Genomic DNA, 13,166 nt, shown 5'->3' with positions numbered 1-13,166 from the left:
ATTAAAATGCATTCCCTCACTTTCTGTTGTCCACAAATGAAAATGTCTATTTAAAAATTGGATTTGTTTTTTGAAGCATATCAACTCAAACATTTCAAAGCTCCTTCAGAAAACACAGTAGATCAAAAGCCAGCTAACTTTAAAACGTTATAGATTTGAGTTTGAGAAAGACCAGCAATTATTCTATATGAATAATATAGAACCAATGAACCAATCGCATCTGTCTAGGGATCAGGAGAAATGTTTTACATTACGTAGTTTTGAAAAGAAGATTCCAACTGAGAAAAAAAATTTAGGATAGCAAGCTTAAGAAGTCCATATTTGATGTTGTGGCATGGAGCCAGATTTCAGCATAGACTTGAGATGTGTATATCTAATTTTTTAAGAGTCTGAGATATCAGAAACTCTTGCCCCTGTGTGTACCTTTAAAGCCAAAGCGTCAGTAAAGAAAATAAATGTGTGCTTCCAGACCTAGCCAAAATCATCCCTGCTTTTAAGGATGCTATTGTGGCTTCTCCAGGAGCTGTCCTGAAAACCAATCTGGCAAAGCAACAATAATCACCCCATAGAACACATAATTTGTGTTTATTAGACATCAGAACAGATCAGGAAGAATTCCTCAGCTGGAGCAAAGACACACAGAAAGCAGAAACTACAAAACACAGGCCACAGGAAGCAAGATACAGGAAAGACATACAGACACTCCCCATCAGGCTACACACAGATTGAACCTATTGCTTAAAAATCAGCCCAAACACAATGAAGTCACTTGTTCACAATGAACAATCTATTCACTTAAAAGGGGAGGGGAGAGTATATTTTTTAAAGACCACTTTTTTGGTGTGGGGGGGCGGGGGGAATCAATCACCATCTTATCTTGTCTAGCAGAACCGTGGGTCCATCTCTGCTAGGCTTAGGGTACATTTGACCAAGATTTTTCCAACTGCTCTCTCCAAATCATTCCACAACAAATCAGTCCGCTGAGATTTCTGAGCACGTGGACTGCTACACCGACACTGAAGGCCTGATAAACTTAGCAGCAGTGGGAATGTATTTATGTGTGTCCCGTGTGTATTCTGCATGCTTGTTAATGCCTGTGCAGTTATGTTGATCCGCGAAGAAGGGTGCTTAGGCAGTTTAATGGAATCCATTTGGGGTGAAAGGTGTGATTTTGCCCAACGAAATCTCCCCCTCGCAGCTCAGCTCCCAGACCCACTGGCCAGCAGGGTCACCCTCCCGGGACGTCTGAGAGATTCGGGACATTCGATCGAAAGGGCTTGCCTCCTCCTCCTTGTCCACCTCTGCGTCCCCCGGGGTCACGGCGTTGGGGATCCGATGGATGTAGGCAGCTGCGATCTCCTGGGGGAAGGCGGTGTCCTGGTTGTAGGAGAGGAGCTCGTTGCTGATGTTCACCGTCTCCACCTGAGTGCGGGAGCACAGGTGAGTGCACCCCAGCAGCTGGGCGAACACCTTCCGGAAGTCTGCGTTGAAGGCGTAGATGACGGGGTTGAGTGAGGAGTTGGCCCAGCCGAACCAGACGAAGACGTCGAAGGTGGTCTCGCTGACGCAGAGGAAGCTGTCGGGGTGTCCGCTGCAGAAGGGGACCGTGCAGTTAAGGATGAAGAAGGGCAGCCAGCAGCACACGAAGACCCCCATGATCACCGACAGGGTTTTGAGGACCTTGGTCTCCTTCTTGATGGATGCCCGCAGGCCCGTGTCAGGCGCGCAGGTCTCGCGGCTGCGGCAGCTCTGCGCGTGCTCCGCGGCCCTCTCCAGGGAGGAGATCCTACGGATCTGCACCTGAGCGATGCGGTAGATGCGCGTATAAGTCACGATCATGATGGCCACCGGGATGTAGAAGCTGATGAGCGAGGACGAGATGGCGTAAGCTCGGTTCAGGCTGGAGTCGCAGTTCTCCGCACTCCTGTCCGACTCCCCGGCTTCCTCCCAAGGCGTCCCGTTGGCCAGGTTGGATGGAGGGTCCAGCCCACCCCTGGAGCCCACTTTGTCCCTGTGCCAGTGGAGCTGGACTGGGATGAAGGAGATGAGGATGGACAAGGTCCACGCCAGGCCGACCATGACCAAGGCCACACGCTGGGTCATCTTGCGCTCGTAGCAGAAAGGTCTGGAAATGGCCCAGTAGCGGTCCACGCTGATGATGCATAGGTTCAGGATGGAGGCGGTGGAACACATGATGTCGAAGGCCACCCAGATGTCGCAGAAGGCCCCAAAAGGCCAGTAACCCGCCACCTCGGCCACCGCCTTCCAGGGCATGACCAGCAGCGCCACGAAGAGGTCGGACACCGCGAGAGATACGATGAACACGTTGGTCATCTTGGAGCGCAGGTGGCGGCTGCACACGACGGCCGCGCACACCAGCACGTTGCCCAGCAGGGTCCAGACGATGAGCAGGGTCAGGAGGCCGGCGGTGACCACCTGCGCTGGCCCTAGCAGCGTCGCCCCCTCCGAGTCCCCCACGGCGCCCTCCTGCGCCAGCTGCTGCTGCCCGGACCGCGCCCGGTGCGAGGTGCCGTTGCGCCCCTGAGGCAGCATATCGCGTTCGGCGGCAAAGGCGGGCTGCGCGCGGTCCTGACTTCTGCCCTCCGCCCCCCGGGCGGCCCCATCAGGTACCCGGGGGATGGCACCCCGGGACCCGCAGCTTAAGGGATCCCCGAGTCCCGGGGAGCGCTCACCATGTGCTGCGCTGGGAGGTCCCCGGAGCGCGCCGGGACCCCTCTCCCATCCTCAAGTGCCACCGGCTTGGTGGCCGCGGTGCGCCCCTCCGGTGCCGGGGAGCGGCGGGTGCTCCCGGGGCTGTTCCCGGCCGCCGGCAGCGCACCAGCCGGTGGCGGCCGCGGCGGCGGCGGCTGTGTCTGGTTCGGAGCCGGAGAAGCGGAGAGCGAGCCGCCCCCGAGGGGGCGGGGGCGCCGGGCGAGCGCTGCCTGCTCGGTCCCCGGCTGCTCCCGGGGCCGGCGCTCCCGCCCCAGCGCCTCGGCGCTCCAGTCTCCCGCGCGCCCGCCCCACCTATGCCTTGGCGCCTTACTCTGCACGCTGCGACCGCCAGAGTCCGGCGACCAAACCCGCAGGTTCGGGAAGCGCCCTAGTTCCAGATCCTGGCCCTGGGAAGACCCAGACCCGCGCCCCCAGGAAGCTGGAGAGGTGCCAGCCCAGCCCTGGTGCCCTGGCCCTCACCACGTTGGAATCACTGGCTTCTAGACCGGGAAAGAGTGTTTCAAGAGGAGGGCTTTGGATTTCTCATAGACCGAAGCCCTACTCTGGACTCTTTTCCTGACTATGTGACCTTAAGAGTCTTCTTTAACTTCCCTGGGCCTTGGTTTCCTCCTCCACAAAATGGGGGGACGATTCTTTCCCCATCAGGTGGTGTAGGGTTCAGTGAAGCCAGGAGGTGGTTTCTCCAGGGAACATCTCCTCCCAACTTCTCCGAGCATCCATCCTAAGACTGACCTCTTGGGAAAACCCTTTCACCTCGCCCACCCCCAGTCCCTACATGGCTTTCCCTTTGGGGAACAATTCGGGTGAATACAGCAGGAAAGCAGGAGGGAGGGACCTCCAGCCAGTCCAGGGTTTCCTCCTGCAGGGTGCTTTCAGACCTTCCTTTGGAGGGGTCGATTGATTCCTGTCTCATTCTTAACAGAAGAGGAAGCTGACACTTGAATAAGTGGCCCAAAGCCCAGATTCTTATAACAAACGGTGAGGAAACACTGGACAGAGTGGGCGGTGTGCCTGGATCTCACCTCCCTCCCAGCTGACTAGCTCCAGTTGTGAGTTGTCAGGTCTGGTGTCAAGCTCCACGGAAAGCAGCTGCAGAGAGACATGGAGGAGGCAGCAGGGTTCTGCCCAGTCTCACTGGAGACCCGCTGATCCACACACCTGCACTGCACTGAGGGCTAGAAACGGGCTGGACTCTCTCATCCCTTCCTTAGTCTCGCTCCACCCTGACCCACCTGCCCCATCCACACTGGCCCCCACCTGCACCCTAGTCCCACGGCCAGCCTGCTCGTCCTTAGACAGCCTCTACCCGCTCAAACCATCTCCCCGTGTCAGTGCTTTCTGCTCCCATAGATGACAAGACCATCTGTCCAGCGGTCTATGCCTAAAACTAGGGACTCACACTTACTAGTTCCCCTCCCCATCTCCTAGGTGCTGGACCACCCCTCTCTCCACTGACGTCCCTGCCCGGGACTGTTCCTCCTCTAAGCTGTTTCATGATGACATGATCCTAGCCTCCGGGTTCTATCCACTCTCCACTCGGTGCCAGACAGAGTGATCTTTCTCAAATATAACTATGAGCCTCTCCCCTGATGAAAAACCTTCAGTAGCTCCCTGCAACCCTTGACCCTTTTAAGTCTTTTAACCATTATGCCCTTGCCCAGTGCCCCAGCTTCTGCCCCTCCTCCACACGCAGGCTGGATTCAAACCACTACCAACACACACACACACACACACACCTCACAAATGGTAATTTCTCTAATGCGTCGTACTGTAATCCCCCACCCTAAAATTACCTCCACCCCATCTTGTCCTCCTGGGGAGCACCAACATGTGATATTAGAAAAGAAGTTGGACTTTAGAGACAGGGGGTTGAATTTCAGTTCTTTATTCACTTATCCAACAAATATTTATTGAGCACCTATTATGTCCCAGATGCTGTTTTATTTGCTGAGAATACAAAGGTATATATATGTCAAAGTGTAGTCACTCAGTTGTGTCAGACTCTTTGCAACCCCATGGACTGTAGCCAGCTAGGCTCCTCTGTCCATGGGATGTCCCAGACAAGAATACTAGAGTGGGTTGCCATTCCCTCCTCCAGGGGATCTTCCCGACTCAGGGATCAAACCCAGGTCTCCCACATTACAGGCAGATTCTTTACCCCCTGACCCACCAGGAAGGTCAATATATATACATTGCCCTTTCCTTCCACAAGGATATGTCTAGTATTGGGTATAGGCTTTAACCCAAGAGTCATCCAGAGAAATGTACAATTACAACTGTTGCAAGCGCTACGCAGGAAGAGTATATGGCCTTATGAAAGTGTACAATAGGTGGGCTTGACCAAGCCAAAATGTTTAGGGAAGTCTTTCCTGAGGAAATCTCCCTTTGTGTTGAGATCTCAGTGAAGAAGGCAAAAGGGCAAAGAGAAGGAAAGGCAGGGTAGGCCAGAACAGGTATTGACTAACTGTGAGATTTGGGGAAGCTTATTTGATTTCTCTGAGCCTCAGTTTCCTCATCTTCAAAACGAGTTGCTCGTAGTAGTTTAAGAGATAAATGTGATGATACCAGAATCATTCCAGTATGAGTGATGACCTGCCCATCTGGGCAGACAACAGAGGGAAGGGCAATACGGAAGAGAGGATGTTCAAGCTGGAGCGTGAAATGGAGTTCACCAGCATTCTGGGGTTGGAAGGGCATTCTAGGCAGAGGGAACAGCATGCAAAGGCATGAAGTTTCGTGTGTGAAAAGACAGACTTCAGAACTCCAGGACTTTTCCCTCTGTTATCCGAAAGACCAGGTGTCTCATCATTTTGGGAAATTGAGATTTTCCTCTCTATCCACAAGACCTTAATGCAAGCAAAGTAAATTAATATGCTGCCAGTGGAGGAGGCAATGGCAACCCACTCCATTACTCTTGCCTAGAAAATCCCATGGACGGAGGAGCCTGGTAGCCTGCAATCCGTGGGGTCGCTAAGAGTCGGACACGACTGAGCGACTTCACTTTCACTTTTCACTTTCATGCATTGGAGAAGGAAATGGCAACCCACTCCAGTGTTCTTGCCTGGAGAATCCCAGGTATGAGGGAGCCTGGAGGGCTGCCGTCTATGGGGTCACACAGAGTCGGACACGACTGAAGCGACTTAGCAGCAGCAGCAGCAGAGTGCTTCAGCCCATGTCTCTCCCATCGTCACCAGGAGGAATTTGCCTGCTGGGGATGATGGTTTTGTGTGAGCAGTGGCTGCCCTCGCTCATCCAAGCTCTTTCTCCACATTTTTTCAAAAGAACTGGGCATACAAAGTGTCCAGGGAGTCTGGGCAAGGAGTCTCCTGGTCAGCCTGAGAACCAAGGAGTTTTCTGGGTCAGCCTCAGAATCCAGCCTCATCGGCACAGGTTCTAACCAACAAGGCAACTAAATAAACTCCTTCTCTTATTTTATCCAAGCCAGAGCCCTGCCCTCAGAGGATGACAGAGACAAAGTGATCCTCTCACACATTTGGCTCCTGCAAAATTGTACTAATAGGATTTTTCTTAGACCATTTTAGGACAAAGGGAGTTTTCCTAATTCAGCCAGTTAATAGTTTTCCATTTCAACTCACTGATCCTTCTTTTTCTGAAGATGTATTTTAAATTGGATTTTCTTCTCTGAGACATCCAGCTAAATCAATAGGCCAACAGCCAGGATTTTGCCACTGCTACTGCCGTGGCTAGTATCAAGAGTCAACTCTCTTCTACACCGGGGCAGGCTTAGTTCCTTGCCTATGGGATACACACAGGCTGGCCACATGCTCAGCTTGGCTCAGCAGAGCCCGGGCGGGTAGGTAGAGGTGAATTATCAGCCTCCATCCAGAGGCAGGAGAAGACCTCTCAAGCACACATCCGCTGATGATGACCTGGGGGTCTCTTCAAACCCAAGGGCTGGTCCCCTGGGCCCCACCCCTTCCCACCTCAGAAACACAGAAAACTGAAAGCGGCTTTTTCTGGCAGGTAAAAGTAGCTATCCCAGAAGTCAGCATATTCATGTAGCCATCCCAGAAGTTAGCATATTCATGTAGCTATCCCAGAAGTTAGCATACTCATGTAGGGTGGGAGAGGGCTTTGCAAGTCAGACAGTCCTGGGTTCAAATCCCTCTTCTCTGATGTACTAGCTCTGGGACCTTGAGCAAGTTACTTAACCTCTCTGAACCTCAGTTTCCTTGTCGTTAAAATGGTAACACACATACTTGGAGCCTGGGGTGAGATGGAGCACGTGGTCAGTCATGCACCCTTGACCAAAGCCAAGTCACATGGGCAAGTGAGAACTATGCCCTGTCCACTGAGAAGTCACAGCAAGATGCAGAGGCCAGGAGCAATTGTGAGCAAATAAAATCAGCCACACGGTCTGCAGTATGGTGTCATTGTTCCCAAATGGCTCTGACAGCCAACTCCTTCCCTCTGTCCCCTCTGTCACCCCCAATTCAGGTCCTCATCACTTGCCACCCATACGGTCACCAGAGCCTCCCTACAGGTCCCTGGGTCTTGATGTCTTCTCTCCTCTCCATCTGATGCTCAGCCATCAAGAAGATCCTCCTAAAACACAGACGGGATGACTTTCATCCGCTTAAACACATTTTCATGATGGCTCATGACCCACATTATTAATTATTCACCCAACTAACAAACATTAATCTGTTAATCCCAAACTCCTTAGTACAGTCTGGTCACCACCTATGTACCTGTTTATCCACCTGTTATCAGCCTCATCCCTTGCCTCCCAAGTCTATCCCAGTAGACCCCATCTTCCACCCACCCCAAATGCCTCCCTCGTCTCCCAGCATGCCTAGTTCTTTCGGGCCTTGCCCTAGATCTCTCCTGCACCTGAGATGTCCCAACGCCTCTTCTGAGCGGGAGTTAACTCCCAATCACCTTTCAAGCCTAGTGCAAGTGGACCTGCCGGGTGGGTCTTCCTCAGGACTCCAGGGAGGTAACCATTCACGCTGCTGCAGCACACGGCATCGACCTCTGTTACAGCTTGCAGGCCCGCTCTCATGTGATGGTCTGTTCACTTACCGTTTGCCTATCTTTCTCCCCAGGGCTTCCAGGGGGCGCTAGTGGTGAAGAACACTCCTGCCAATGCAGAAGACATAAGTGAAAGTGAAAGTCACTCAGTCGTGTCCGACTCTTTGCAACCCCATGGACTATACAGTCCATGGAATCTTCAGGCCAGAATACTGGAGTGAGTAACCTTTCCCTTCTCCAGGGGATCCTCCCAACCAAGGGATCAAACCCAGGTCTCCCACATTGCAGGTGGATTCCTTACCAGCTGAGCGACCAGGGAAGCCCAAGAATACTGGAGTGGGTAGCCTATCCCTTCTCCAGGAGATCTTCCCAACCTAGAAATTGATCTGGGGTCTCCTGCATTGCAGGCAGATTCTTTACCAACTGAGCTATCAGGGAAGCCCCAGAAGACATAAGAAACATGGATTTGATCCCTGAAAAGTGAAAAGTGAAAGTGAAAGTCACTCGGTCATGTTCGACTCTTTGCAACCCCACGTGTGCGCGCACATGCACACACACAGACACCTTTCTCCCCCTGCTGTAAACCACCTGAGATGAAGTTATCTCAGCCTCTTGGAGTCAGCTTGGCTACAAGGAACAGAGCTGGTATTTGTTGAATGAATAAAAGAAAAGCATTGTGGTAGAAAGGGGAGAGTGCACCAATGACCCATTTGTTCTCTGTGCTGCCCTTGTGCTTCTGGCAATTAAAAACACAAGCAAAAATGATGCTCCTTGTTGGAAGCACCTCGAGAACTGGCTTGACTCCTCGGCCATCTCTTCGGCAATGACCTCATGTGGGGATATGAGGGCTGCAAAGATGGAATCTCCCAGGATCCACTGGCCTGCATCAGACTCTCCATGAGCAAGACATATGCTTCTTTCTCCAGGTCACTTTGGTTAGCATGACTAATACACCAATGAGTAAGCATTGCTCCCTTTCTGGTGGCTTCAAAAGGAATGTTGCTCAGTATCCACAGGGCACCGAGATCTTGGTTTATAAATACCAGCCATCTCCAAGAGGACTCAGAGAGTCTCGGAGAAATGGCTGAGGCCAGAGCTGGATGGAGAAGGTACCACACGAGTGTGGGACATCTCGTGGTGCCAGAAGACAAGAAAGTGCTCAGAGAATGATGGAAACGTCGAAAGGACACGATAACCAAGTCAAAGGGGCTCCCACTTGCCAAATCTGGGATAATGTGAGCATCAGAACTAATAATCATAATAGTGGACTATAATCTACTGAATAAAATGAAAATCCATGAATTCCTTGTGAACAAAAAAGAAAAGTGAAGGAACAAGGACTGGAGGGAGGGCGGGAGGAAAGGAAGGAAGGGAAAGAGGGTAGACGAGGGATAAATTGGGAATTGGGGATTGACATACACACTACTACATATAGAGTAGATTAACAACAAGGACCTACTGTGTAGCACAGGGAACTATACTCAATATCTTGTAATAACCTACAATAGAAAAGAATCTGAAAAAGAATATATATGTACGTTTATATGTGTGTAACTGAATCACTTTGCTCTACACCTGAAATATTGTAAATCAACTACAATTTAAAACATAAAATAAGTTTTTAAAGAAACTTTAAATATACTGATTAAGAGCTCTTTCAAAAAAAAAAAAAAAGAGTGCTTTCAGCTGTGCATAATGGAAAGCCTGACCATTCACGGTTTAAGCACTGAAGATGTACATACTGGTAAAGAATCTGCCTGCCAATGCAGGGGACATAAGAGATGTGGGTTCAGTCCCTGGGTCAGCAATATCCCCTGGAGAAGGAAATGGCAACCCACTCCAGTACTCTTGCCTGGAGAATCCCATGGACAGAGGGGCCTGATGGGCTTTATAGTTCATAGGGTCGCCAGCAGTCATACACGTCTAAAGCGACTGAATACAGCACAGCAGGAAATTCAGAGAGAGCCAGCAAGGGCTGGTGCAGAAGCTCGCTGATCCGACTAAGGACCCACATTCTTTCCATTTTTTCGTTCAAATGCTTCACCTTCTCAACACTGTGGCCTTGCGTCCTTGGAGCCTCGTGGTCATGGGATGACTGTTACGGCTTCTGGCATCATGACCAAGTTCAACCTCCAGGTGCAAAATGGGGGCAGACTATGTCAGGGGGACTTTTCTTGATGTGTCTCTCACCTGCCACCAGTGAAGAAAAGCTTCTTAGAAGGACCTTCTGTCTCATTAGCCGGAAGGGAACCACGTGGCCACCCCAGCTACAAGGCAGATCGAAAGCTGTTTACAGTATCAGGGAAAAGGGAGCAAAGTGCCTGTGCTTGGCGTCAACAAACCGTGGGTCGTCACTTGAGACCAGGGACTTTGCATCCCCATCCAAAGTCAGGGTTTTCTTAGCAAGCAGAGGAATTGCATCTGCAAAGGCAGTTAACCATGTGTGGCATCATTGATACTTGCTAAGTACCTGCTCGGTTGACGCTGTACTGAACATCAGAGATGAATTGAAGAGATGCAGATTCCGCCTCATCCCGGGAGCCCACAGCCTGTAAACTCCCCCATCACAGTGCTCCGTCTGGAGCCTAGAAGGCCCTGCACAGCTTAATCAGGAAGCGGTGACCTCACCGAGTTCGTCTGAGTTTCTCCAATAGCAAATAAATGACATTTAAGTTAACTTTTATCGGAGTCTATGCGTGCATGCTCATTGATGTCTGACTCTTTGCAACCCTGTGGATAAGCCCGTCAGGCTCCTCTGTGAAATTTTCCAGGCAAGAATACTGGAGTTGGTTGCCATTTCCTCCTCCAAGGGATCTTCCCAACCCAGGGATCGATCTCATGACTTCTGTGTCTCCTGCAATGCAGGCAGATTCTTTACCACTGAGCCATTGGGGAAGCCTTAATCAGAATATAGTTGCTTGACAATGTTGTGTTAGCTTCTGCTATGCAGCAGAGTGAATCAGCTATACATATACATGCAGCCCCTCTTCGTTGGATTTTCCGCCCATTTAAGTCACCACAGAGCACTGATTAGGGTTCTCTGAGCTACACAATATTTTCTCATTAGTTATCTATTTTATACAAAGTATCAATAGTATATATATGTCAATCCCAACCTCCCAACTCATCCCCTCCCCCGCCATAACTTTTTAAACTTCATAGCCAAATATCAAATAAATGCACACTTTCTTAATGAGCTTTCCATAGCATTGAAACTATCTTCTAGTTGCCCATTTTCATCTTAAAAGATCTTTAAGCATTCATTTATTTATTTGTTCATTCAACAGAGTTCCTCCTCTCCCAGTTGGGAACACAGTTGCGGGGGCGGGGAAAAACACTGTTTCTCCCTCTTGGGGCTTATAGTTAAGTGGCTAAAGAAAAGGACCACCATTACAACAATCTGATACATAAATGTAGGATTAAAAGATAAATGGACAAGTGTGAAACAGATCGCCAGTCCAGGTTGGATGCATGAGACAAGTGTTCTGCGCTGGTGCACTAGGATGACCCAGAGGGATGGGATGGGGAGGGAGGTGGGAGGGGGGTTCAGGATGGGGATCACATGTAAATCCATGGCTGATTCATGTCAATGTATAGCAAAAACCACTACAATATTGTAAAGTAATTAGCCTCCAACTAATAAAAACAATTGGGAAAAAAATAAAAAATAAAAATATACAAACTAAAAAAAATAAAATAAAAGATAAATAGACATAAGAAGGAAAGCTAAATGATGTGAAGGTTTGTAATAGGGACAGCAGACCTGGTCCAAGGCTGAATGAGGACTTCCCTGAGAAACCACTGTTTGGATGGAGATCTGAAAGATGAGGAATTAAGTAACTGAAAGGAAGAGGAAACAGCAGGTGCGAAGGTCCTAGGGCAGGAGGCAACATAGCATATTCAAAAAAATAAAGAAGCTGGTCAGTGTGATGGAACACAGAGGGAAACAGAAACAGAAGCACAATGAAAGTGATTTGAGATCAAGCTAGGGAGGTGGGCAAGACAGACCTTGCAGGACCCAGGGCCAAATTAAGGTTCTCTGTCTCAACATTGAGGAGAGGTCACGGGAAGGTGTTGGACCTGGGAGGGAAAGGAGCATGTTGGCCTTTTTCAAACTCCACTCCAGCCTCAGCGTGAAGGGCGGACCAATAGAGGTGAGGATGAATTGGAGAAATAAGTGAGGATGCTACTTCAGAAATTCAAAATGGATATGATGGTGGCTTGCAGTAGGTGGTGGTGTTGGAAGTGGGAAGAAGTGGATGAAACCAAAGTATTTGGGGGTAGGAGTGACAGGTGTGGCCATTGGTTAGAAATGAAGCATAAAGGCAGTTTAAAGACAGCTCTTATATGTCTGACTCAGTAAGAGACAGGCTGGTACAATCCATAGGGATGGAAATACAGAAGGAGAACTGGCCAGAGGAGTGGGAAATCTTGAGCTTGGTACTGGATGCAATCAGTCTAAAGTGCCTTTGAAACATCCAAGTAGGCTGCCGGAAATAACCAGCCTGCAGTTCAGAGGTCAGGCTGACAATGCAAATTTCAGAGCCAACAGTATCTAAAGAGTAGGTAAGCCCTTGGCCATCAAGGAGAGCAGCGAGAAGCCAAGTGGATCCTGCATAGCTCCCTGCCAGAAATTCCAACACCAAATAGCCAAGAAGAGGGCCATGCGCCTGCCAACAGCCCCGAGAAGGAACCAACTCAGAGGGAGGGTGTCGTTGAAGCCAAGACCCGATTCACGCTGCTCACCTGCTCCATCTGCAGACAGGGAGACCGAGACAGAGACAGCCTGGTATTGCCCTGGACCACCCAGCTTTTTCTAGGGTAAAGGGAAAAAGCATTTCCTATGGATGGTGTAACAAACTGCACAAACTTAGTGGTTTAAAACATCACAAATCTATTATGCTACCATTCTGGACATGAGAAGTCCAAAATGAGTCTTATTGGACTGAAATGAAGGCATTGGAAGAGCCATCAGTGGAGACCCTGGAGGAGAATCCCATTCCTGCCTTTTTCAGCTTCTGGTATTCCTTGGCTTGTGGCCACGTCACTTCAGTCTCTACCTCTGTAATCACATGGCCTCCTCCTCACATATGTCAAATCTTCCTTGTGATTGCATTGAGGCCCCATCCAGATATTCCAAGAGAATCTCCCACCTTACATTCCTTGACTTGGGACTTCCTTGATGGTCCAGTGGTTGGGACTTCACTTTCTGGTGCAGAGGGGTGCAGGTTTGATCCCTCATTGGGTAGCTAAGATCCCATATGTCTACACATAAAACAGAAGCAATATTGTAACAAATGCAATAAAGTCTTTATTTAAAAAAAAAAAAAAAAAACAGCATCTGCAAAGTCCCTTTTGCTTCTGAGTGACCTATTCACAGGTTCAGGGATTGGGATATGTGGACATATTTAGGGGGCATTGTTTGTCCTCTTATGGGC

The 13,166-nt window shown here is 49.9% G+C and overlaps 1 protein-coding gene across 1 annotated transcript; it reads right to left on the bottom strand.

Annotated features, from left to right (window-relative positions):
* Nucleotides 1–574: 574 nt before the first annotated feature.
* DRD5 (dopamine receptor D5) lies at nt 575–2,725 on the bottom strand. Its single transcript, XM_043448125.1, has one exon. It carries the CDS (start codon nt 2,551–2,553, stop codon nt 1,138–1,140), a length of 1,416 nt encoding a protein of 471 aa, XP_043304060.1. The 5' UTR covers nt 2,554–2,725; the 3' UTR covers nt 575–1,137.
* Nucleotides 2,726–13,166: the final 10,441 nt, after the last annotated feature.

Source organism: Cervus canadensis, chromosome 26, assembly GCF_019320065.1.
Source record: "Cervus canadensis isolate Bull #8, Minnesota chromosome 26, ASM1932006v1, whole genome shotgun sequence".
NCBI lineage: Eukaryota > Metazoa > Chordata > Mammalia > Artiodactyla > Cervidae > Cervus > Cervus canadensis.
This window is presented reverse-complemented; position numbering and strand designations above follow the sequence as displayed.

What these genes read in the sequence shown, in the direction of transcription:
- DRD5 (XM_043448125.1), bottom strand. Translation starts at nt 2,553, where the DNA reads ATGCTGCCTCAGGGGCGCAACGGCACCTCGCACCGGGCGCGGTCCGGG.